The following is a 22,918-nucleotide window of genomic DNA, read 5'->3' as shown; positions in this document are numbered from 1 at the left end:
TACTGAACTGCCGGCATTAAAACAGCCTGACATGATGTCTTTTTGCTCCAGTCTGACGTGAGGACAACCATTTTAATAAAGATCTATCTAAAACCGTTCTCGTAGAAAACAGCGGCTATAAGACTCAAGCCTGAATCGCACTGCCGGAGTGGCATGTGCCTCGATAAGCATCGTCGTTCAGACTATTTTTAGTTCTCTGGCATTGTGCCAGATAAAATGCAGACTCTGGAGTGTTCATCAAGTCCATTTCATCAAAGTGAAACACAAGCTGGAGGAAACTAACTTATAAACTGCTGTGCAGGCTTTATATAGTGCAAGGTTCCCACTGGTGGTGGGTTGTCAGGTACAAGACGAGGAGGATATTTAGCGCTTCTGTGAGTCACACCTGAGGAGGTCAGAACTACCATAGAAACTAAATTGCCTGACTTTGATGATGCTTTACGTTATGCAGATAAAAGTATCCTTCAGTGATCTGCACTTGTTAGTTACACACTTTACAGGGTAGAGTAGCTGTTAAATGTGTTTTAGTCAGTACCTAACATTTTAGGCACTTAACTATAGAACTTTAACCTAATGAAGACTTAGTCTTCTTTTAAATAAGAAGACGCTCTGATGATTTCTTGTCAATGACAGCCACATTTTGTTATACTGTATGTTTAAACACTGCTCAAAAACACTTCACAGTATAACACAAAGTCAGTTAAATTTTAGGGATAGTCCTGTCCTGCTAGGAAGCAGAAAATATTGTGAATCCATTTTACCTGCTTTGCAAATGAAAGTGACAACAGGTACAAAAACAAGGACATCCCCAAAAAGAGAATGGCTTTGGAGGGAGTGCAAAAGACCATTGCTTTCTCCTGACTGATATTTTTTCTAGTTTTTCTTGGTGCTACTGTCCTTGTCACTACTGATGGCATGAAAATGAAACAGTATCTGAAGCCCACAAGACAGTTTGGCTAGAAAAAAGTACACAAGTTGCCTGCTGGATTTTATTTTGTAGGGCTTGAGTAGTGCTCCAAACCTTCGTGTGACAGTACATACTGTAGCTGCTCTGCCTGTGCAGCTTGAATGAGCGTTACTTTGCTGCTGTGTCTTCAGTGTACTTTCAATTGCACCAAAGCACATGAAATTGATCCAATATGGTTTATAACTGTGTTATCCCTGAATTTTAACTGCTTAGTGTATTTAGGCCTTATGTACTCACATGACAGTACTTCATTGTTCTGGGCACATTACAAATAAATTCAAATTCAAATTCAAATTCAAATTTTATTTGTCACACACACACAACCATACACAGTATGACATGGGGGTGAAATGCTTGTAGCTGTACAATGCCCGACCATTAAATGACAGAAGAAAAGTTTTACAATATTTACAATTTACTACAAAAATTTACAAATTAACTTAGGAATTTACAGTAAAGAATGTGCAAATAGCAGAAGAGATTATAAAGATAAGGATTATAAATTATAGGAATTATAGGATTATAGGAAATGTGTGGTGGTGCGTGTGGTGACGTGTGTGAGAGTCCAGTCTTATAGTGACGTGTTTGGGAGAGTCCAGTCCTACACCTGGTTCAGGGCCCGAATAGCCTGGGGGAAGAAGCTCCTCCTCATTCTCTCTGTTTTGGCCTTAAGGGAGCGGAAGCGCTTCCCAGACCTCAACAGTGAGAAGAGTCCATTGTTGGGATGGGAGAGGTCCATCATAATCTTCCTAGCTTTGGTCTTGCACCGCTTGGTGTAGATGGACAGCAGGTCAGGGAGCTCTGATTGAATGATGCGTTCTGCCGAGCGCACCACCCTTTGCAGATCTCGTCTGTCCTGCTTGGTGCTGTTCCCAAACCAGGTGCAGATGTTTGACGTCAGGACGCTCTCGATGGTGCAGGAGTAGAAGTTCTTGAGCACCTTCAGTGGCAGATGGAAGTCTCTAAGTCTTCTGAGGAAGAAGAGATGCTGACGGGCTTTCTTAACCAGGGTGTTGATGTGACAGGACCATGACAGGTCCTGAGTGATGTGGACACCCAGGTATCGGAAACTGTCCACTCTCTCCACTGGCGTGCCACTGATGATGAGGGGTTTGTAATTCCTCGCCTGCTTTGTAGTGAAGTCCACGATCAGCTCCTTAGTCTTGCTGACGTTTAGGAGGAGGTTATTCTCCTGGCACCAGGTCTCCAGGTTCCTAATCTCCTCCAGGTAGGCCGTCTCGATGTTGTCGGAGATCAGGCCCACAACAGCAGTCACAAATAGTCACCTGCAAGGACTATGAGGCAGGCATACTCATTACAATGAGCTGACCGACTGTACATAGTGACAACTGCAGCATTTTGAGCTAAAAAGAATAGCTCTGCTTACACTCTCCTTTTTTGGTTGCAAGGTTTAAATGACACAAATTCAGTTGGCACACTAACCTTTCTTTTTCTATTACAAAACAGGTCATGCGCACCACAGACCACATCCTCTAAACTGAACGTTGAACTTTGCAATAATGATTTTTCTGATGACTTTTCTGTTTATGCACTGGCTGCTTGGATGTTCTGTAGCTGGGCTGTTGAGGCAGACAAATTAAAAGCCTGATAACCACAAAGAGAAGTTGAATGTGATCGTATTACTCCTTATTTGCAGTCTTATTTGTTGTCAATCATTAGAAACAGCATAAAAAAATCTAAATCAAAGATGATTTTGTCAAAAGACCACCTGCTGCCACCAACTTTTTTTTAAATAAATCGAAAAATTCATGGATAACAACAATCATTATATTTAACCATTAACAAATATCGCTTCAATAAAAGAGCTTGTCCATACTGGCAGAATAACCATTAGAGAAACATAAAAAAATATTTTGGTAATTACTAATGGCATTAAAACACTCAATGGTGATCTATATAGGCAAATGTATGTAAGAGCAATCATAGTGTTGTTTACATATGGCTGATATGGGGTTATTTATCTTGAACTGTTAAATCCAAACGGGCTCCTGTCTACACACAGAACCACTGACGTGATTATGAAAACTGCTGCTTGTTGGATTATATCTAAGTCCCGCAAAAAAGATGCTAATTTTTAGCTGAGTTTATCTATCATCCTCCTCTGTTTATTACACAAAAGCAATAATGCAAAGAAAAGCTTTCTGAGTGGCAGCTTATGTACTCATCTTCTTTTGAGGGGGGACAGTATTAACCTGTCTGAGTCATAATCCCACCTGTATTAAAACTGTGGCGTCGCTGGTGCAGCCGCAGGCTATTTTCTACGTGATAAGCTGAAATCCTCAAGGCAATGAATTCCAGTGGAATTCAAGTAGATTTAATTCAAAAGCAGGAAATATTTCTGTGTACACACACTATATATACCCACTGTATATATACTGTCTCTTCAGACCTTAGAAAGATCAGGTCTTTTGTTTTTGAATGAGTTGCATTTTTATCATTTTGACCTGAGTGAACTGAATTTAAAAATGAGACTGACCTGAGTGGACCGCAGAGATTTGAAAGAGTCAGCACCTCTGAGGTTCCACAGGGTCCAATTATGGCCATCACATATAAATGAAGACTTTTATGAGAGGTAAAGTATTTATAGTATTGGTTAATATATTCTCTTCTCTCCCGCTAGATCTGTACTCCTGACCTTGTGGTGTTCCTGGCCTGCACTAACCACCGTTTGAAGGAGAGGCTGCAGAAACGAGCCGAGCAGCAGGGACGGCCTGACGACAACCCTAAGGCCATTGAGCGCCGTCTGACCAACTTCAAACAAAACACCATTCCTCTGGTCAAATACTTCCAGGAAAGGGGACTTATTGTTACGGTAAGGCTGCCGAAAAACCCATTTTTAGAGAAATTACACTCATACAGCACTTCAAACCAAAGGATGTGGAGATCAGGGTGGTGGGTGGGTGAGCACGGCTTCCAGCTGGCACAGAATTGACATTCACATAATCATCCATCCATTCATTATTTTTCTTAACTCCTTACCCAGCCCCAGTTTCCACGAGAGTTGGAGCCTATCCCAGACACCGCACAGTGCTCTCACAGAGAGACGCAACCCTGTATGGTGACATCCACAACTACGGCCAATTTAGAATCACCAATGAACCTAAAATTGTTCGTTTTTTGTGGCAGTAAGTCACAGATATGCCAAACCCACATAGAAGTGCAGATGGAGCCAGAACCAACCTCAAAAGTTAACCATTACATCACCTTGAATCACCTTGAAACCCTCTTGCTCAAGTGTCAAAAATAGATTATTATTATCATTATTATTATTTTACTCCCATCATACATTTTGGGGCGCTTTTTTTTTTACAGATTTTTGAAGAATGTTGAGCATGAGCTAGTAATTTCATTTATTTGTAATTTCAAAAGCACTCTAGCTATAAGGTGAAGGGGTTTTTATAACTGCAGTTTAATTGGTAGCCATTGGGTGATGGGTGACTAGCAGGTACACGTGCCTCTCCAGCCACTTCTTTATTATTTAACCCTAATGGCTTAATCCCAATACACATCATTCATCATGTATGACTGCAGGCAATTTAAAAAGCACAGCATCTGATGAGACTGTTCCCACTGGGCAAGTCTTAATGCCAGGTCAATAAAATGAAGAAAAAGTTCTCTTTGGATGCAACTGGGGGGAAAAAGCTATAGTTTCCGTGATCATAAACAACAGGGCTGAGCAAATGCCATTTTTGTTCTAATGAGGTTGCTTGGTAAAAACTCTTTATAAGAGGACTTTATTAGTCCTCTTAAAAGAAATCCACCTGATATTTGTTAAAACAAAGTCTGTTAAGACAAAGTTGTTGAGACAGTGTGCACAAAATTAGAAATCTATTTAATAGCTGCAGAGATAGAGTCTGAATGAAAGGCCTGACCATGCTTGGTAGGTCAGTGTTATCCTTCTGTCTGACGGGGCTTGCCTGGATGCATAGATGTAGGCCTGTGCATAGCAATTTTGTTAAAATGACCCAAGATCTTCATTGTCATGCTTACCACACTCACCACAGCAGGAGCGTGCATTCAAAGTCAAGTACGTTTCCAACCTGCGTCAGTTAGTTTCTGATTGTTTGGAGCTGAAATCCAGACTGCTGCTGTTGAAACAGAGATTTCAGTGTTAACTGGAGACCTCTGGGATATTCATCTGATTGTGTGGCTTGGTGCAAAGTGGCATTGAGTTACCCTTGGCATGTGTGAGTTGAGTGCAAATAGAGATATTGGCTCCTGCAGTCAGCAGCCCACTCTTCTGGTGGGAGTCTTATTGATCTGTCTGAGTGTCAGCTCAGTGTCGTCTTCTTTGTAGCAGAGGGAATACTGAATAACTTCTCTACTGTATTATTGCAAGAAAGAGACTTTATTTGCATTCGTATGGATTTGGATCTTTGTCTTGGGATGTCTTCAAATCAAATGCATACAATAACCTTCACTGGATTTTCATATCAACACTAAAAAGAAGGCTTATGTAACTTTTGCTTCCTGTCACCTCAGGTAACGGTGAAAACATCAGTGTCATTAAGGGGTTGGCTCCACACATATTCCCATTTAATTTGCTTGCTTTGTTCATTCATGTGTTATGTTTTTCCAGTTTCTTAGCATGCTATTTTTATGCTCTGCTTATTTTCTTTTTGTCTGGCCAGCTGTTCTGTCTCATCACACTTCTTGAATCTCATTTCTGATTCGGTGTTGCTTGTTCTCTCTTTTTCAATCGCCTCTACCTGCACTCAGCGAGCCTGTTTGTCAGAGAGATAACAGGCTTTTTGTTTGTTTGTTTCAAATCCAATAACCTGCATTTCTTTGGACTGTGTGGAGAGGGAAAGAAGAGCAGGTCTTAAAGTATTCATGACTTCTCAATTTTGCATCTTGTCGACCCCCTGTGTGCAGTGCGTTGTTGTGCTGCAGTCTTTTTGAAAAATGGTGGAAGACACATCACGTATAAGGTGTCATTAATACATCTGCAACGTGGATGAAATGGTATGGTTGCAAATCTGGCAAGTTTTTAATGCACTGTGCGCTGGCACCCATTCCAGTTCGCATCATTTTCACTACTGAACGTTCCCCATCAGAGGCCTAAGGACAGTACAGTGGGACTCCACATTTATAGTTTCATCAGGGGAGACAATTTCATGGTGCTCAGCCTTGTGACAGTAAAAAAAAAAAGATTGGCATGGTCCTGCTCCTGGTCAGCACCATGCATGTCACTGGGATTGAAAACTGTGGACTCATTTTGCTAAAAGATGCTGACAACTGCTTTTACTCTCTAGTGATGCTCTTGCTTCCAAGCAATAACTTGAAAAACTTTCCAGATGCTACTTAAGAAAAATAAATGTCAACCAGAAATATGCAAAAACATAACCTATCTCACTTACCTGTAATAAAAGCAAAATGGACAATTCCCCTGGCTTTGACAAGGGGAAACCAGAGCATAATGTAAAAGTGACTCCCCTCTTCCCCACTTCCTGTGAAAGACCAAAATAGTAAACACAACATTTTCAAAACCCTTAGTTTACCTGGATGCAAGCCCAGTAATCCAGGTAACGAAATCAAAGAAAATTAGAAGTTACCTCGTCACCTGGATGCAGCATTTTCAGTGAAACGAATGTTTCATCACTCATCCAACTGACGTCTTTGGTCTCTCATTATTGAGCATGCATCAAGACACCTAGTTTACCCACCACCAAAAGAAAACACAAGACCTTTTACACTTCTCCTTGACATAAACAGGAAGAAAATGTGTTAATAAGAAAGTTTTCCCAGACCAGAATAATAGGGTCTCAATTCAAAGTAGGTACCTAAGTTTTCAGCCAGACACAGAAGAGGGAGGAAAAGACACTATTCACACACCATCAGTTTAAAAAAAAGGTCATAACAGCTGCAGAAGATATCAATACACTTCATAATATTTTCCACTTAAATAACAAAACACCTCCCCCCCAAAAAACCCCAAAGATGAGAAAAAGGAGAGAAAGGTGTTAGAAAAAATAGCAACATGCAAAATAGTTATAAGGTGTTTTGTTTTCACTGCTACCAGCATTCATGTGTCACAGCTGCAGTTTTAATTTAAATGATTTATTCCTCTAGAATTAAAAAATAATAATGCAATGTGTTGATTTATTCTCAGTGGTGGCTCTGCTCCCTCAGCTTCATAGCTGCCTGCCTGTGTGGTCAAAAGACCATCAATACCTAATATAGATTTATGCCCCAACTACTTTAATCATCATCAAAGGCTGATATTGCCCAACTGCATTCTGTGGCCTACTTTTGTCCTAAAACACATTAAAAAAAACTTTTCATTTTGAAGTTAAATCCTGAATCTGTTGAGTCACAATACACAAACAATCCTTGTGTCCTCATTTTTCATCAAAGTGCTGCAGACTGAGTACCTAAGAAAAGCTCTAGATAAAAAAAAGAATCTTTTTATATCAATGCAATGCTTTACAGAAAAAAAATGGGACATACAGTGGGGCAAAAAAGTATTTAGTCAGCCACCGATTGTGCAAGTTCCCCCACTTAAAATGATGACAGAGGTCAGTAATTTGCACCAGAGGTACACTTCAACTGTGAGAGATAGAATGTGAAAAAAAAATCCATGAATTCACATGGTAGGATTTGTAAAGAATTTATTCGTAAATTAGGGTGGAAAATAAGTATTTGGTCACCTCAAACAAGGAAAATCTCTGGCTCCCACAGACCTGTAACGTCTTCTGTAAGAAGCTTTTCTGTCCCCCACTCGTTACCTGTATGAATGGCACCTGTTTGAACTCATCATCTGTATAAAAGACACCTGTCCACAGCCTCAAACAGTCAGACTCCAAACTCCGCCATGGCCAAGCCCAAAGAGCTTTCGAAGGACACCAGGAAAAGTATTGTAGACCTGCACCAGACTGGGAAGAGTGAATCTACAATAGGCAAGCAGCTTGGTGTGAAAAAATCAACTGTGGGAGCAATCATCAGAAAATGGAAGACATACAAGACCACTGATAATCTCCCTCGATCTGGGGCTCCACGCAAGATCTCATCCCGTGGGGTCAAAATGATCATGAGAACGGTGAGCAAAGATCCCAGAACCACACGGGGGGACCTGGTGAATGACCTGCAGAGAGCTGGGACCAAAGTAACAAAGGTCACCATCAGTAACACACTACAACGGCAGGGAATCAAATCCCGCACTGTCAGACGTGTTCCGCTGCTGAAGCCAGTGCATGTCCAGGCCCGTCTGAAGTTTGCCAGAGAGCACATGGATGATACAGCAGAGGATTGGGAGAATGTCATGTGGTCAGATGAAACCAAAGTAGAACTTTTTGGTATAAACTCAACTCGTCGTGTTTGGAGGAAGAAGAATACTGAGTTGCATCCCAAGAACACCATACTTACTGTGAAGCATGGGGGTGGAAACATCATGCTATGGGGCTGTTTTTCTGCCAAGGGGACAGGACGACTGATCCGTGTTAAGGACAGAATGAATGGGGCCATGTATCGTGAGATTTTGAGCCAAAACCTCCTTCCATCAGTGAGAACTTTGAAGATGAAACGAGGCTGGGTCTTCCAACATGACAATGATCCAAAACACACCGCCCGGGCAACAAAGGAGTGGCTCCGTAAGAAGCATTTGAAAGTCCTGGAGTGGCCTAGCCAGTCTCCAGACCTCAACCCCATAGAAAATCTGTGGCGGGAGTTGAAAGTCCGTGTTGCTCGGCGACAGTCCCAAAACATCACTGCTCTCGAGAAGATCTGCATGGAGGAATGGGCCAAAATACCAGCTACTGTGTGTGCAAACCTGGTAAAGACCTATAGTAAACGTTTGACCTCTGTTATTGCCAACAAAGGTTATGTTACAAAGTATTGAGTTGTATTTTTGTTATTGACCAAATACTTATTTTCCACCCTGATTTACGAATAAATTCTTTACAAATCCTACCATGTGGATTCATGGATTTTTTTTTCACATTCTGTCTCTCACAGTTGAAGTGTACCTCTGGTGCAAATTACTGACCTCTGTCATCATTTTAGGTGGGGGAACTTGCACAATCGGTGGCTGACTAAATACTTTTTTGCCCCCACTGTACTCTAAGAATGGGAAATAGCAAAGGAAAACTACAAAAAAAGGACAATAATAAATTGTCTTGGATAGAGTGCATTAAAAACTTGAACCCATAGTGTGGAAATGTAAGTATGTCTTAAATAGCAGTTGGCATTGAGACCGTTTGATGTCTCCAGTCATCTAGATATAACTAAATAACACCAGAAATAAAATGTTAAGAAAAATAATAAAGGTTTGTTTAATCTTGCCAAGTTTTTTTCTGGTTTGATCACAGAATAAAGCATTCAGACTTCACAATTCTGTGTAAGCACCATGAGTCCAGCAGGAAAAAAGAAAACGTGTAAACAATTAAGAAAGTTAAGCCCGAGCACGGCTCAAGACTTAGCATGCACATCCACATCTCATGTTATACTTTTCCCAAGTTTTAGATCTTGCAAAGAAATTCTTCTATTTTCTGCTATAGTTCCAAAGTGTGGTTATATTATACACTATATTTTACTAGGAACTGACCTCCCAGCCCATTGTTCCTTCAGTGGTCATTCTCAGGAGCTCAGTCATTTCCAGCGTGGTACCGTAATAGGATGCCACCTGTGCAACAAGGCCAGTTGTGAAATTTCCCCACTACTAAATATTCCACAGTGCACCGTTATGCCGGGCCAAGGCACATAGTACGCACTCCTAAATCTTGTGGAAAGCCTTCACTGAAGAGTTGAAGCTATGATAGCTAAAAAAGAGTGGGCCGGCATCATACTAAACCCTATGGACTAAGAATGGGATGGCGACGAGTGAATATTTTGAACAATATAGTCACTGAAACGAGTCAGCTCAGTTCTGGTAACTAAACAGGACGCTTCCTTTGGGAGGTTTTTGGGGCACACCCATTTTCTTGAGCGATCATATACGTAAGTGTGGCCGCAAAGCATATCAGTATGCTCTAGGACAACCTTGGAAATGTGACTGGGGAAAAGGACATCTGAAATACCATGCTTAACCTGCTGCCCCCGTTATCGGACTTCAGATAAGTGGCAGGAAATGGATGGAATTGTAACTCAGACTTTAGAAAAATGTTTAAGAAATGACCTCCAAATCATTTAGACTTGAATGAAATCCATAATTTCAGATATTAGGTTAAAAATATGCTTTGGATTGTTTTTCTATAAGTACATTTAGTTTAAACATCAGCATCTGTTCTTACGTTAAACTGGATGAATTTTCTGCTGCCTGCCACCTCTCAGTAAATCCTCTACATCTTCCCTGCATTCCCAGTGGAGTCGCTTTAATTAAGACACACTGAGCTCTGTGTCTTTTGAAGCAGCAATGTGATGTTTTCTCTCAAACTCGAGAGATGTTTTTTGAAGACAGTCTGAGCAGTAAGCTCTTTAGTTTCTCAAGAAAGTAGATTTTGTTTTAAGCTTCCTTTTTTTTTGCTAGCCAAAATAATATCCCATATAATACTATGAATTACAAGCTGGGGAACCACAATGAACCTCAGTGCAACTTAATGCTACTGTGTCAACCAAATATGCACCAAATATAGGCTCATTTAAAAACCAAAAATTAAATCAAAGGGCTACTGGGAAAATTGCAAACTCAGGGCATCAAGCAAGTTCACAAACCAGTGGGTGACAGCTACATCTATCTTTTATATACAGTCTGTAAACCACCTAGAAAAGAAACATGAGGTCAGACTTGCTTACTGGAACACACTCCCTCTTCTAGCACCAGTTAAGTTTAGGACCAGTTGTGACAGAAGAAGGGAGAAAGTCCAGACTGAAGAAAGAAAAAGTCAGGTTCAGTGGATCGGTTCAGAAATACTACTTCCTTACCAAACCATGATTATTACTTTAATGATGAAAATGATGTTTATGTATATTTGGTGTTGTTCACTCCAGCGCTTATGTTTTCTTATGGCCAGGATAATAGCTGTAAATGGACCTCTCTGGGTGCACTGTCCTTATGTGGTGTGACAGTTTGTGTTTTGTAAAAGACTCCTTGGGAATTATCAGTTTCTTCTGTGAATAGAAGAAGTCTGCAGTCTCTACAAAAGTAGTTTGAAACTTTTTTTTTAGCTTATTGATAGTTTGTCCCTTCTCTGTCCCCACTTCCACTGTGATGCAGCAAGGTCAACAGGCTGTTACAGTGGGTCTCAGACAGACTGCACGTCACTCCACCTTTCCGTTAAGCACATCTTTAGATGATTTGTCAAACCATCTTTTCAATCGCACAAGCTTAAAGACTCAGACATCAAAGGCTGGCAGAGTTTGAAGTGCTTTTAAAAAGACATCATCCCTCCACAAAAAGTGTTGAGGAGTTCTGGTTGTTCAGAAGAAACACTGATGAAGAGCTCAAATAATAAATACAAGTTAATTCTATCTTCTCAGCTGGAGCAGATCTGTAGAGTGGGTTTGTCTGTTTTCCAGTGACATTTGTGAAGGATGAAAATGTATTTTTCTCTTTAAGCCTTGACCTTTTGTGCTCCACTGAACCAACATAATCTGAATATAAAGAGGCTAAATAGATTTTTTATTCCATTTATCTCAACAGCCCCTTGTATCACGCTTAAAAACTTACAGAGACAATAGAAAGCCTTCCAGTTAGCTGCCCATCATCAGCAGACTACAAAATCACAATATTTTTAGCCACATGAATTTTGCTTTCATTGATTTTTAAAATAATTTAATGCCAAAGTCTGATCAGTGTGCCGTGCTGGGGTTGCTTAAATTGGGATATATAAGATCTGGTGACTGCGGACAACATCTTAGTACAGAGAACTCATTGTCACTCATTACTGAAGAAACCAGTTTGAGATGATCTGAGCTTTGAGACATGGCACACTACTGTTGTGGACGTTTTCCATTAAATAAAGCCTGCAGACGAGCGGTGAGCGGTAGCTAACATTCTTTAATCCAAACACACAAAGAACAGAAAACCAAGCTTGTGGAGAGCCTACATGACCGCGGGGCAGACGGTCAGCAGAGTCTCACCTGACCCTAGCATGGCTCTCAGTTAAATACCTTCTTCAGGAACAAAAGGCAGTACACAGCTGTTTCACACCTTAAGGTTCACACTCCCTTGCTACCTCCCAGAGTCCTCGAAGAGACAAAAGACTCTTCCTGTGGAGTGGTTTTCTTCCCACCACTTCCTTACTACTTACAGACATGTTAAAATCCAGTGGCACCAAGGCATCATACAATAAAATAATGTGAGTAATACATAAGTAAAAGAAATTGCTATACACTACCCTGCTGGAAGCAGCCATCAGAAGGCGTTAGCAATGATACTCAGGCTGTGGGGTTTAACCAATGCTTAGTTGGTACTGAGAAGCCTAAAATGAGCTTATTTTCATGTGATTGGCTGATTAGTTATTTCAGTTGGCAAGCCACTGAACACATGAACTTAATAAAGTTGTGGCGAGTGAGGACAGGGACCAGTTAAAAATGTTATTCAGTAAGTTTTAACATGCTGGATTATTGGGTACGAATCTCTCTTGAGATTCAAAATGTAAATTCTTCATCAATTTTTTGTCACTTTATGCTTGATATCTGATTTGTCCACCTAAACTGTAGCAAAAGTCAAGCATCGTTTTCAGGTTTGAACAACTCCACATACACCAGGAAGAAGGAATATACAACACTCATACAACACGTGTGAACACGAGGCAATAACAAGGCCAGGAAAAAGAACAAAGGAAGGAAAACTCCATAACTCACATTAAGAATTAAACTTCAAAATAAAGCAGGGTTAAAGTGAAAGAGGGACAATGAGTGGCTCTGGCAGACAAGGAGACATATGTATGCTAAGAAAAGGAAAGTATGCAGTAACACACCCACACACACCCTTATTTACACAGGGTCTCCACAGCAGTCAGCTCTGCATGTTTGATTTTGGGAGATTTTTTACACCAGATGCTCTTTCTAACGCCTCCCCAAAATTATTTGTGTTTCTTCCCAAGGATCTCTTGCTTGTTAGTCAAATGTGTAAACCACTACACTATGGAGCCACTACAGCAAGGCAAAAAGACAACAAAAACAAAGGATCAGGATACTTTTGAAGCTCATAACACATATGACAAAACATTCAAACATGACTGAGCATCAGTTTCCTGAAAGGCAGCAAATGGTTATGAGTTAGAAACACCTGATCGAGTTGCAGATGATGACTACCCAATCCAGATAGTTCTGCTTTAGGTTTCTTCCTGTTACCAGGGAGTTTTTCCTTCCTTTGGTCACCAACTGCTTGCTCACAGGGGGTTATCTGTAACAATAAATGAATTGGTTACCTTGGGAGAGTTTAAGTCTGTTTTAAAGGAACGAGAGAACAGCTCTTTTACTCAGTGTGATTGTTTTTAAATGTACTCTTAATTTGATCTGTTATTGTATATTTTACACATGTTTGTATGGGATATTGTATTTGTTTTAAATGTTATATACCTATGTGGTATGTGACTTTTGTTGCTATGATGCCAGGTCTCTCTTGGAAATGAGATTTTTAATCTCAATGAGATTTTTTACCTGGATAAATAAAGGATTAATAACATGAAGCGCCGTGTTGCGGGCACGTCACAGACCGAAATGCAGAACTCGGGCCTTTATTGCTAGGTGTTCAAACAAGGTCAAAATAATGCACTCAACAAACACTATCTAGGGAAAATGCATGAGGGAGGATCCGATAATGAACAGATGGTGACACAGACAATGAATACAAGATAACAAGCAGAGGGGCAACAGGCGGGAACACAGGTGAGACTTACAGGGGAAAACGAGACAAGGGAAGCCCAGAGCAGAGGGAGACGCAGGACTAACAAAATTTTTAAAAAGTAGTAACTAAACATGGAATCACAGAGAGACAAAACTGTGAACACAGGGGAAGCATGATAACTAAAACCAGGGAGAGAATACAAACTCACTTAAACTGAGAACTGAACCCAGACAAGTAAAACTAAGACGATCTAAAACTAGAAACACTAAACAAAGAGAGGAAGCTAAGGATTCAAGAACAAAGGACTAAACACTGAGGAACTAGGAATGGACTATGGGACTGGACCAGACATGGGAACATAAGGCAGGTGAGGAAACAAAGGGACCTGGAATACAAAATAAACTGAAACCCAGAACATTTGTTCTCCTCTTCAATAATTATCCTATCCGATGGACTCCACACTTTCTTGACTGATGAATGTAATAGCCTCTGAGGCTTAATTGCTTTTGCACAGCGAAGCCTTTTGTGTGAACGCAATCATCCACTTTAAATGTCAGGTCCAATGTAAGAAGGAATAGCGTGACAAAAGAACAATCGCAGTGAGTCACTTCTCCACTTCGCTGAAAAATGACTGATTTGTCGATACAAACGCTTACAAGGACGTTAATTTCTCCATGTTTAACTGACTTAACTCCTAATTTTGTCGCCCTGCATTCTGGCACCTCTGACGTACACTTTTTACATGTGAGATGTCATTTTCCTGAATGCAGTGTTTGTGATTTTCATCTAAAACATGACATTTAGATGTTTGCGAATGAAAGTCGTTTTTATCCCCTAGCATGTCGGATGACTCAATTATCAGACATACACGCACACATACACACACAAACAACTCCACAAAAACGCCCATAATCGGAAATTGCTGCGAGGAGAGATAATTGTTTGTTGGGTCCTCGGCTGAAGCTGCCTTGTCATTCTAGGAAAACTGACCGATCTAATTACGTATTCCCTGACTGAACTCAGCTCCTGCTTCCTTCCCACATGCTGTTAGGTGCCATGCAGATATAAACAAACAAGACATCGAAATTCTCCTTCGTGAGTCTCTCTAAAGATGGGCAAAATATATTTGTTCATTTTTCTTGAAATAGAAGATTTGGAGACAAGATGGGATCACATGAAAATAGTCACACATCTATTTATAGATCCTTTCATGTCTATTTATATCAAAGCTGTCATCCAGTGATGACACTGAACTTTACATAACTTCCGAAAAGACTGTTGTGAAGTACAGGGAGAGTCTTTTGAGCTCTCGAAGAGCTTCGTGTGAATTTGTTTAAACAGATTTTGCCAAATGCACAAAAGAGCTGCAGAGAGTAGATGATGCATCTGCTTTAAGATGTCTCAGAGCTTTGGCGGACTCTGATTCATCTGTTTCCTTTAATCCACCTTCTCCGAGAGAATAGATCAAGGCTGTTACTTCACCTCATATCTATAAAAGGTGCAGCTCTTTGCTTTAGTACATGAAGCTAAAACATGTTCTTACAGACATTTTTGACAACAGCTGAAGACATGATCGATAACATGATGGATGGCGAATAAAATCACTTTAAAATCAAGCGTTTTCTAAACAACCTTGGGGGTGGATCCATTTAAAAATGCTGGATTTCCAGTTTATTGCACACCATGGAAGCTGAGATTTGGAAAATTATCCTTGAACCCTGCTTAGATGTACTTGAAGAGATGTTTCTGTTCTGGCTCTCTCTTTGATACTGTCTTGGAGCAACTGGGAAAACATCATTTCCTCTGGGGTTAATAAAGTATTCTGATTCTGATCAGCAATTAAATTTATGAAAAAATATGCACATGCAGGTAGAATTTCAGCCCCCTTCAGAGCATATATACACAAGGACTATCTTGAGTACCTTTTTTGCATTTCTTGTATATAGACGCTTTGGAGCTTCTATAGTAATAAGCGAAAAATGCTAAAGCCTCGCGATGCAGGCAGGTGGATGGGGAAGGAGTGTTACATGAAAACAAAGGCTCAAATATATCAAATAGCTGATGACTGAAGTGGAAGGAGGCGAAGGATGATGGTAGGCTTACCAAGAATCTGGCTTTGACCGTGGTCCAGATGAAGAGCTGGCTTCAGAGCTGCAGTGAGCTGTTGTCACTGCTTTTTTTGTTAGATGCAAATTAAAACGCTGTCTCACAGATAACTGCAACTTTAAGAGAAAGTTGTCAGCAGTTATTGCAAAAACGTTCTTTTAAGACATTTTTGGCTTTTTGTCGAGCTTGTAAATTAAAGAGAACGAGAACCTCGAGGTAATTTTGGATGATTATTTGGCACTCAGCTTATCTCGTTGATCTGCTGATTGATCAGGTTTGACTGACGGTGGCTGTGATTATCTGCATAAAAGAATTTAATTGGAGCAGTCTCACATGCACAAAAGTGATGAATATGCCCTGGGTTGTCTTCCTCATCAGCTATCTGTTCTTGTCCAGCACCATAACTCTTTATTGTCTCATTTCTAATTGTTTAAGAGCATGTTTTTTTGTTTTTGTTTGGGGTTTTTTAACAGAGAGGACTAGATCAGTTTCAAAGCTGGCAGCTTTAAAAAGAAAGCATCCTTTATTCCTTACATCTGAATAGTTGGCATCAGAGAAAGCATGTAAGCAAAGGTAGCCAGAAACATGAAAAGAGCTGGTATCCAGTTGCTTTTGTCTCATTATTTAAAATCAGTATGACTGATCACTTTTTGCTGTTTAAGTTTAAAAAAAAAAACATTCGAACGGGCTCCATGTAATTGTAGCCCTTTGCCTGCTAGCACACTAAACTATGCTGTTTTCAAGTTTGAAGTCAAATGTCTTAAATCCCATTTTTATGTGACAAATGAGTGAGCAGCCAACACGTAGCAAAGCTGATAGCATTATGTTGTGTTTAGGTTTGTTTTGTTGTCTGCGGACAAAAGGAAAAAGTGATTTACTGCCTGACATTCCAGTGTGGATACAGCTGTTTGGGATTTAGCAGCATTGCTGCAGTTTTGATTATTAATGGGGAGAGGTGCACACTTCATTCTCATTAATCATTTTTAGCAGTTTCAGAATAAAAAAAACCAGGAAGTCTAAGAAGAGTCATGTCCTCTGCTTGATGAAGAGACACTGGGATAAAGAAGATATTTACTAGCTTTAATGGGTTTAATTCAAACATTATCTGCACCCTAGTAATTTTATTTTCAATTTCCACTTTATCAGGTGCATCTATTCAGCTGTTTGTTTACGTAAATATCTAATCAGCCAATCACATGGCAGCAACTCTATGATCAAGGACTGCTGAAGTTCAAACTGAGCATCAGAATATGGATGCAAAGCCATTTAGATGACTTTGACTGCAGCATGTTTATAGGTTCCAGACACGATGGTATTTTAGAAACTGCTGATGTTCTGGGATTTTCCCACATAACCATCTTTAGGGTTTACAGAAAAGGAGAAAATATCCAATGAGCAGGTGAAAAGGCATTGTTGGTGCCAGAGGTCAACAGGTGAATGACCAGACTGCTTAAAGCAATGGGAAAGCAACATTAACTCAGATAACCAGTCATTAAAACCAAATTATTCAGGGGGCCACCTCTGAACACACAGCATGTGTTTGCATAGGTTCATCAAAACTGGACAAGAGAAGACTGGAAAAACATTTCCTGGTCTGATGAGTCTCACTTTCTGCTACAGCATTCAGATGGTAAGATCAGACTTCGGAGTAAACACCATGAAGGCATGGATACATGGATACACCGCTGCCAGCAAAAACATTTGCTGGCAGCGGTGGTATAATCTGTGGGGGACATTATCTTGGTGCACTTTGGTACCAACTGCACATTATTTAAACACCACAGCCTACCTGAGTATGGTTGCTGATAGTGTCCATCCCTTTATGACCAAAGTGAACCCATCTTCTTATGGACGCTTCCAGCAGGACAACACACCATGTCAAATCAGCTCAAAGCTCGAACTGAGCTCTTAAACATGATGATCAGTTTACTGTACTCAAGTGACATTCACAGTCACCAGATCTTAATCCAGTCTTTGGGATTGGGCTGAGCAGGAGATTTGAATCATAGATGTGCGGTTAACAAATTTGCAGCAACTGGAAGAGTTTTAATGAAGTATCCTTGGGGTTAGTCAGTAAGGGTGCTTATGAAACAGAAGTTTTGGGAAGTAGATAGCTGGATGAACCATGTTTGCCTGCCAGTCTGTTATTCTGTCTAATGTAAGTGTGCTGAACTGGCTCCTCCTGACTGTCAAGATAACAACAGTCACATAATTAGTCAAAAGACCCCCAAAAAGTCAAAGTCTCTAATCTGTCCTTGATAAATAACAGTCTCTCTGAAGAGTCCCAGGGAGCTCCTTGTAAGTATAAATGGATTATACGGCGCGTCTGTGTTGGTGTCAGAACAAATGCTGGTTTTAAAGACACTGCAGTGTAACGGCAGCCACTTTTCTGATGTGATTCATGACATGGAGATTTCTGAGAAGGCTTTTGAATGCCACGCTCTCTGAGGAATCCTCAATCTGATCCTCTCTGCACCTCTTCTGCAGGTGGACTCGCAGGGCCGGCGGGGACTCGGGGGACTCTCCCACGCAGCAGACAACAGGCACAGGCCTCTTTTTTTAGGCTGTTACCATGGTAACCACAGCAGGAAGCTAGTTGTTGGTCGTGCAGCATCCCTATCTTACATCTTGTCGTTCCACTACTTCCGCCGCTGACAGTCGTTAATGTCTTCATTGAGTTCTGAGTAACTCTGCAGAGTCAAAGACCTGAAGGCGTCGCATCACAAAACTGAGAGCAGTCATGTCTTGCGTGTTTATATTTATCTGCTTTCGCTTGCACAAAGTGGCCTTTTGCCTTTCAGCTGGTTGTCATCGGCACTGATGAGAGCAGAAGGACAGCCGGGGAGCAGATTAATGGATCGGAGGAGAAGTCTGCATCAGTCAGCTTCCAGTTCACTCACAAACCAAATTCTTCATGGTCAATTTGCAAGTACTGTATGTGCAAAGAAAGTCAGACAGCCTCTGAATAATCTGAAAGAGGCCAGCTGACACAGAAGGAAAGTTAATTAATCGAGTGCTATTAAAGCTTCCGGTGTACGCTGAATACCAAATGACCCAAGAGTGTAGCTCTGAGCATCAGAGCTGGTTTCTAATGTTTGATCTTATAATGAGGCTCGTTCTTGATGTCACAGTGGATTAACAGACGGAGTATGGCTAGAGCGTTTCAGGTTCAGGTCATAACTTGTGTGAAGCCCTACCTCAAACTTTGTGAAGAAATAAAAGAGGTTTTAGGTCATCTTCAAAGAAAGCTCAAACTTTTTTCTCTTTCAGTTGGACGCTGACCGAGACGAGGAGGAGGTCTTCTGTGACATCGGCATGACTTTGGACAATAAACTGTTTCCCTCCAAAGAGCCTGCAGCTGGTAAGAAGAAAATTTGTTTTTGTAAAGCACTGAGACACCTCAAGGCATTTTATGGTCACACATAAAACTAGTATTATCCCTAATAAGCCTTTAAAGAAGGTAAACAGCACCAATTAATATAAATGTAACTGCTCCTGTCTTGTCTAAATCACAAATACGTCTCTTCGGGACAGATTTCTGTCTTTATCATGATTTGTTCCTACAATCTGACACCTCAAATGAGAACAGGATTGAAAACAACCAACCTCATGAACATATCAAACTGCCAATGAGACAACTAGGATGGGCTGTGTTAGCGATCATGTAGTTTTGGCAAATAAAACATTTATAATTAATTAAAACATGTTTATGTGTTGCAAAAAAAATGAATGCAAGAGCTAAATGCAGAATAAATCATATGTATAAAATATCCAGCTTATATAAAAACTCATGTTCTGTTCTCGTTCATGCTCCCTGGAAGAAAACGTTGCAAAAGGAAAATCCAAATCGTCATTTTCCTGAGATCATCACCCCGATCTTTGCTTGGTTTTGATTGATCTACTCGTGAAACAGCGTTTGCTAACTTTAATTTAAGGCTATAAAGTAATTCACAGTATAAACACGCTTAGCAGAACAACTGGTTTTAAATTACTGTTTATGTACAGTTATGGATTATAGAAAGCTAAAAGTTGACTAACAGACCAACCCTCCTCTGAATTAGTTAACGTGATTACAAAAATGCAAGCATAGGTATATTCAACTAAATATATATATGACTATATCAAAAGGGAAACTTTTTATGAATGAAGTGAATTAGCCCTGTGATGTCCAGGGTCACACTGCCTCTGGCTTTAGGACTGCTGGGATAGATATTCCAGTCTTAATAATAAACACATGCACTCACCAAATCCTCATTATGCGTCTTCTGTTAACAAATTTGCCCGAAGACTAAAGCTAGAGATATTTCCTGTGTATTTTTATTCTATTTCATTTTGTTAAAGTATAAATTATAAAAGAAAATCTAATACATGGTTCACTCCATTTTTATCAACGCAGTTTCTCAGGAACGCCTTGAGGGAATCTTTTCATATTCGGCACAAATGTTTGACCAACAATTTCTCATCAGCTCATCTTTGAATCCAATTTCAAGAGGTCAAGAATTACCGTTCAGTGTTTTATATTGCTCAGGAACAGTGGGAGGGATTGTGACCGTGCTTTATATTTGGTCTGATAATGAATGGGTGAAACCTTGGATGGCCACCTTGATGGCCATCTGTGGAGTCCACATTTTGGATTTTACAATTACTTTGCAGCAACTCTGAACACTTAAGACAGTGTCGGTGCCTGCAACTCTGTCAATCAACTTTAACTACTCATGTGAACAAAAACTAGTAACTGTGTGTGGCAGAGAGACAAATGTGAGGCTGTATAATGAAGAGGAAGGCGATGTTTACAGTAATAGATTTTTAATGATGATGAAAAGGCTGCAGTTGACTCAAACCCCATCATACCTACAGTCCCTCTAAAAAATATCCTCAGGCCAAACGTACATGTGCACAGTGCACAAATGCTTCTCCAAAATAGTCCACATTCATAAGAAGGAAAAAAAGTGAAAACCAGAAACATCACCCACCAGCTGCCTGCTTACCACACAGGTCGGCATAGCAACCAGTGAAGCAGGGTTATCCGTGCTTTGTGAGAAACACAGAATCAACAAGGTTAGACTCAGCCTGAGCACTCAGACAGTTACAGGTTATATATTATGTAAAACCTGACGATGTACTGTCGGAGACGCTTTCCCGTCGGGACACACGTCATGTTTGAGTGAAAGGTACAGTGTGATCAGTCAGTGCCCTGCAGGTGTTTCTCCACCGATTTCATAAGTGATAAACAACAAGTTTTGGTTAAAATAAAAATATTACCATTGGCACTGATCTGGCAAAAAGTATCTGGTTTTGTTTGCAGAGCTCTTATCAAATTTACACCTACGCTTTATTAACATAAAATGTGCCCACACAACACATTGTTTTTTTGTAGAGCAAAGTTTGCATAAATCTACTGAATCATGTTTTGGTAAACTGGTTGGTAAATGTGTTAATAGTGGTTCCGTTACTTTTTGTATGTTGCAACAAGACTGAAAATGTTTACTGAAGCTAAAAGCTGATGACTCCTGGATCCAGAAATATAAATAGATCCATATTAGTTTGTGACATCTTCTTGAGAATATCAAGAAAAAAGCAAAATAGTTGAAAGCATCCGATAAATAAAGCACTGGAAATACTGGAGTGGAAGTGTGTGATGGGAGACTCTGGGTCGTAGAGAGGGTTGTATGCTACAGGGATTACAAAGCCTTCTGAGAACATCTTGTGTCCGTGGGACTTTATAAATATAACTGACTAGGAAATCTGCTAGCTTAACGCCTGTGATTCATCATATCATGTTACATAGCTCAGACACAGCTGTGCCACAGCAGGAAGCAGAGTAGGGATTCAAGGGACAGATTATAAGCACTGGCTATTTGACAACCAATCAAACTGCCCGTTTTCCTGGATATTTGCCTGCAGTGAGGAATTGAAGTCTAATTGACCCTCAGACCACCCATATGCCTGCTTTCCATCACAATCTGTACATTGAGTGATAAAGGCCAATCAGTTAATATGACTGAGGAAGGCCAACATTCCCACAATCCTTCACATCAAAATTTCCTCTTGCAACTTGACAGCTGCCTGACACACTTCTGCTGATCCTCACAGCACACTTGAGAGCAGTCTGCTTCACAGCACAACTTAAAAATAACAGAAATAGGAGGGAAACTGTACCTCACACTACTTGAGCGATGCAGAATCTTCAAAAATGGTTGCTCCAAATGATCTTTGCAGGAATCGGATCTTTATTAAGTAAAAATATTATACTACCAGTAGACTCTCACAAAGATTGCATATGTACGATAATTAATGTGCCCTTTCAGATGCATTTATATGTGTGTACATGACAGAGACTCCCAGTAGGTGTTAACCCAGGAATCAAAAGAAAAAGCAAGAGGAGTGCATGCAGTGTGAAAGATTTATTTTTGTAACACGCTTAAGAAGAAAAAAAGAGATCTCCGGGTCACGTGGGTGTGCATTTTCGCTTCAACTTTACTGTTTCGTGGATCAGCGGATGCCTTTAATCTGCACCAATCTGCTGATGTAGAAGAAGATGCGGGAGACAAAACGATCAAGTGAAAGCTAAAAATAAATAGGCTGAAGTTAAGGTCACATCTAAAGATTGCTGCTCAGTCCATCTGCTGCTCCTAGTACCAGAGGAGGAGAGGGGAGGCCGCTGCTGTCCCGCAGCCTCACCTCCTACGTGATTATTACGGAAGAAAAATGTCCTCTCCAGTGGATATTAAGCATACTCTCTATTCTACTGCAGATGTATGCATGCCAGACTCAAGTGCTGCTGACAAGTGTGGCCTCTACCTCCTGCACGTCACTGGTTCCATCACAGCAAAACAAAACCCTCCACACAGTCATACCTCAGCCGCTCCCTTTGCAGGGGCAAAATGCACTCTGACATGTTGCCGGCTCTTAGATTGTGAACTGTTTATCATAATGCATCTAAGAAATTCTCGTCTCCCTCAAATCCACTTGACGGTCTGAAGCTGTATCATCACACAATCTAACTCTGTTCTCTAATCAGCAGGCACTGAAAAAAAAAACCTGTTGAAGGGAAGTGTTGTTCACAGCCCATTTCCACTGTGGAAGGGGATGAC

At 40.5% G+C, this 22,918-nt stretch overlaps 1 protein-coding gene across 1 annotated transcript in view; it reads left to right on the top strand.

Moving 5' to 3' along the window:
• ak5 (adenylate kinase 5) overlaps positions 1 to 22,918 on the top strand; it is a 104,581-nt gene that overhangs the window by 31,275 nt on the left and 50,388 nt on the right. Inside the window, exons 6-7 of the mRNA XM_080906680.1 lie at positions 3,609 to 3,800; positions 19,095 to 19,185. Coding sequence (XP_080762806.1) covers positions 3,609 to 3,800; positions 19,095 to 19,185 — 283 coding nt within the window. The remainder of the gene's footprint in view (positions 1 to 3,608; positions 3,801 to 19,094; positions 19,186 to 22,918) is intronic.

The sequence above is a fragment of the Rhamphochromis sp. 'chilingali' genome (genome assembly GCF_963969265.1).
Source record: "Rhamphochromis sp. 'chilingali' genome assembly, chromosome: 16".
Classification (NCBI taxonomy): Eukaryota; Metazoa; Chordata; class Actinopteri; order Cichliformes; family Cichlidae; genus Rhamphochromis; species Rhamphochromis sp. 'chilingali'.
Note: the sequence above shows the minus strand (reverse complement) of the source record. Positions and strands in the feature narration are given on the sequence as shown.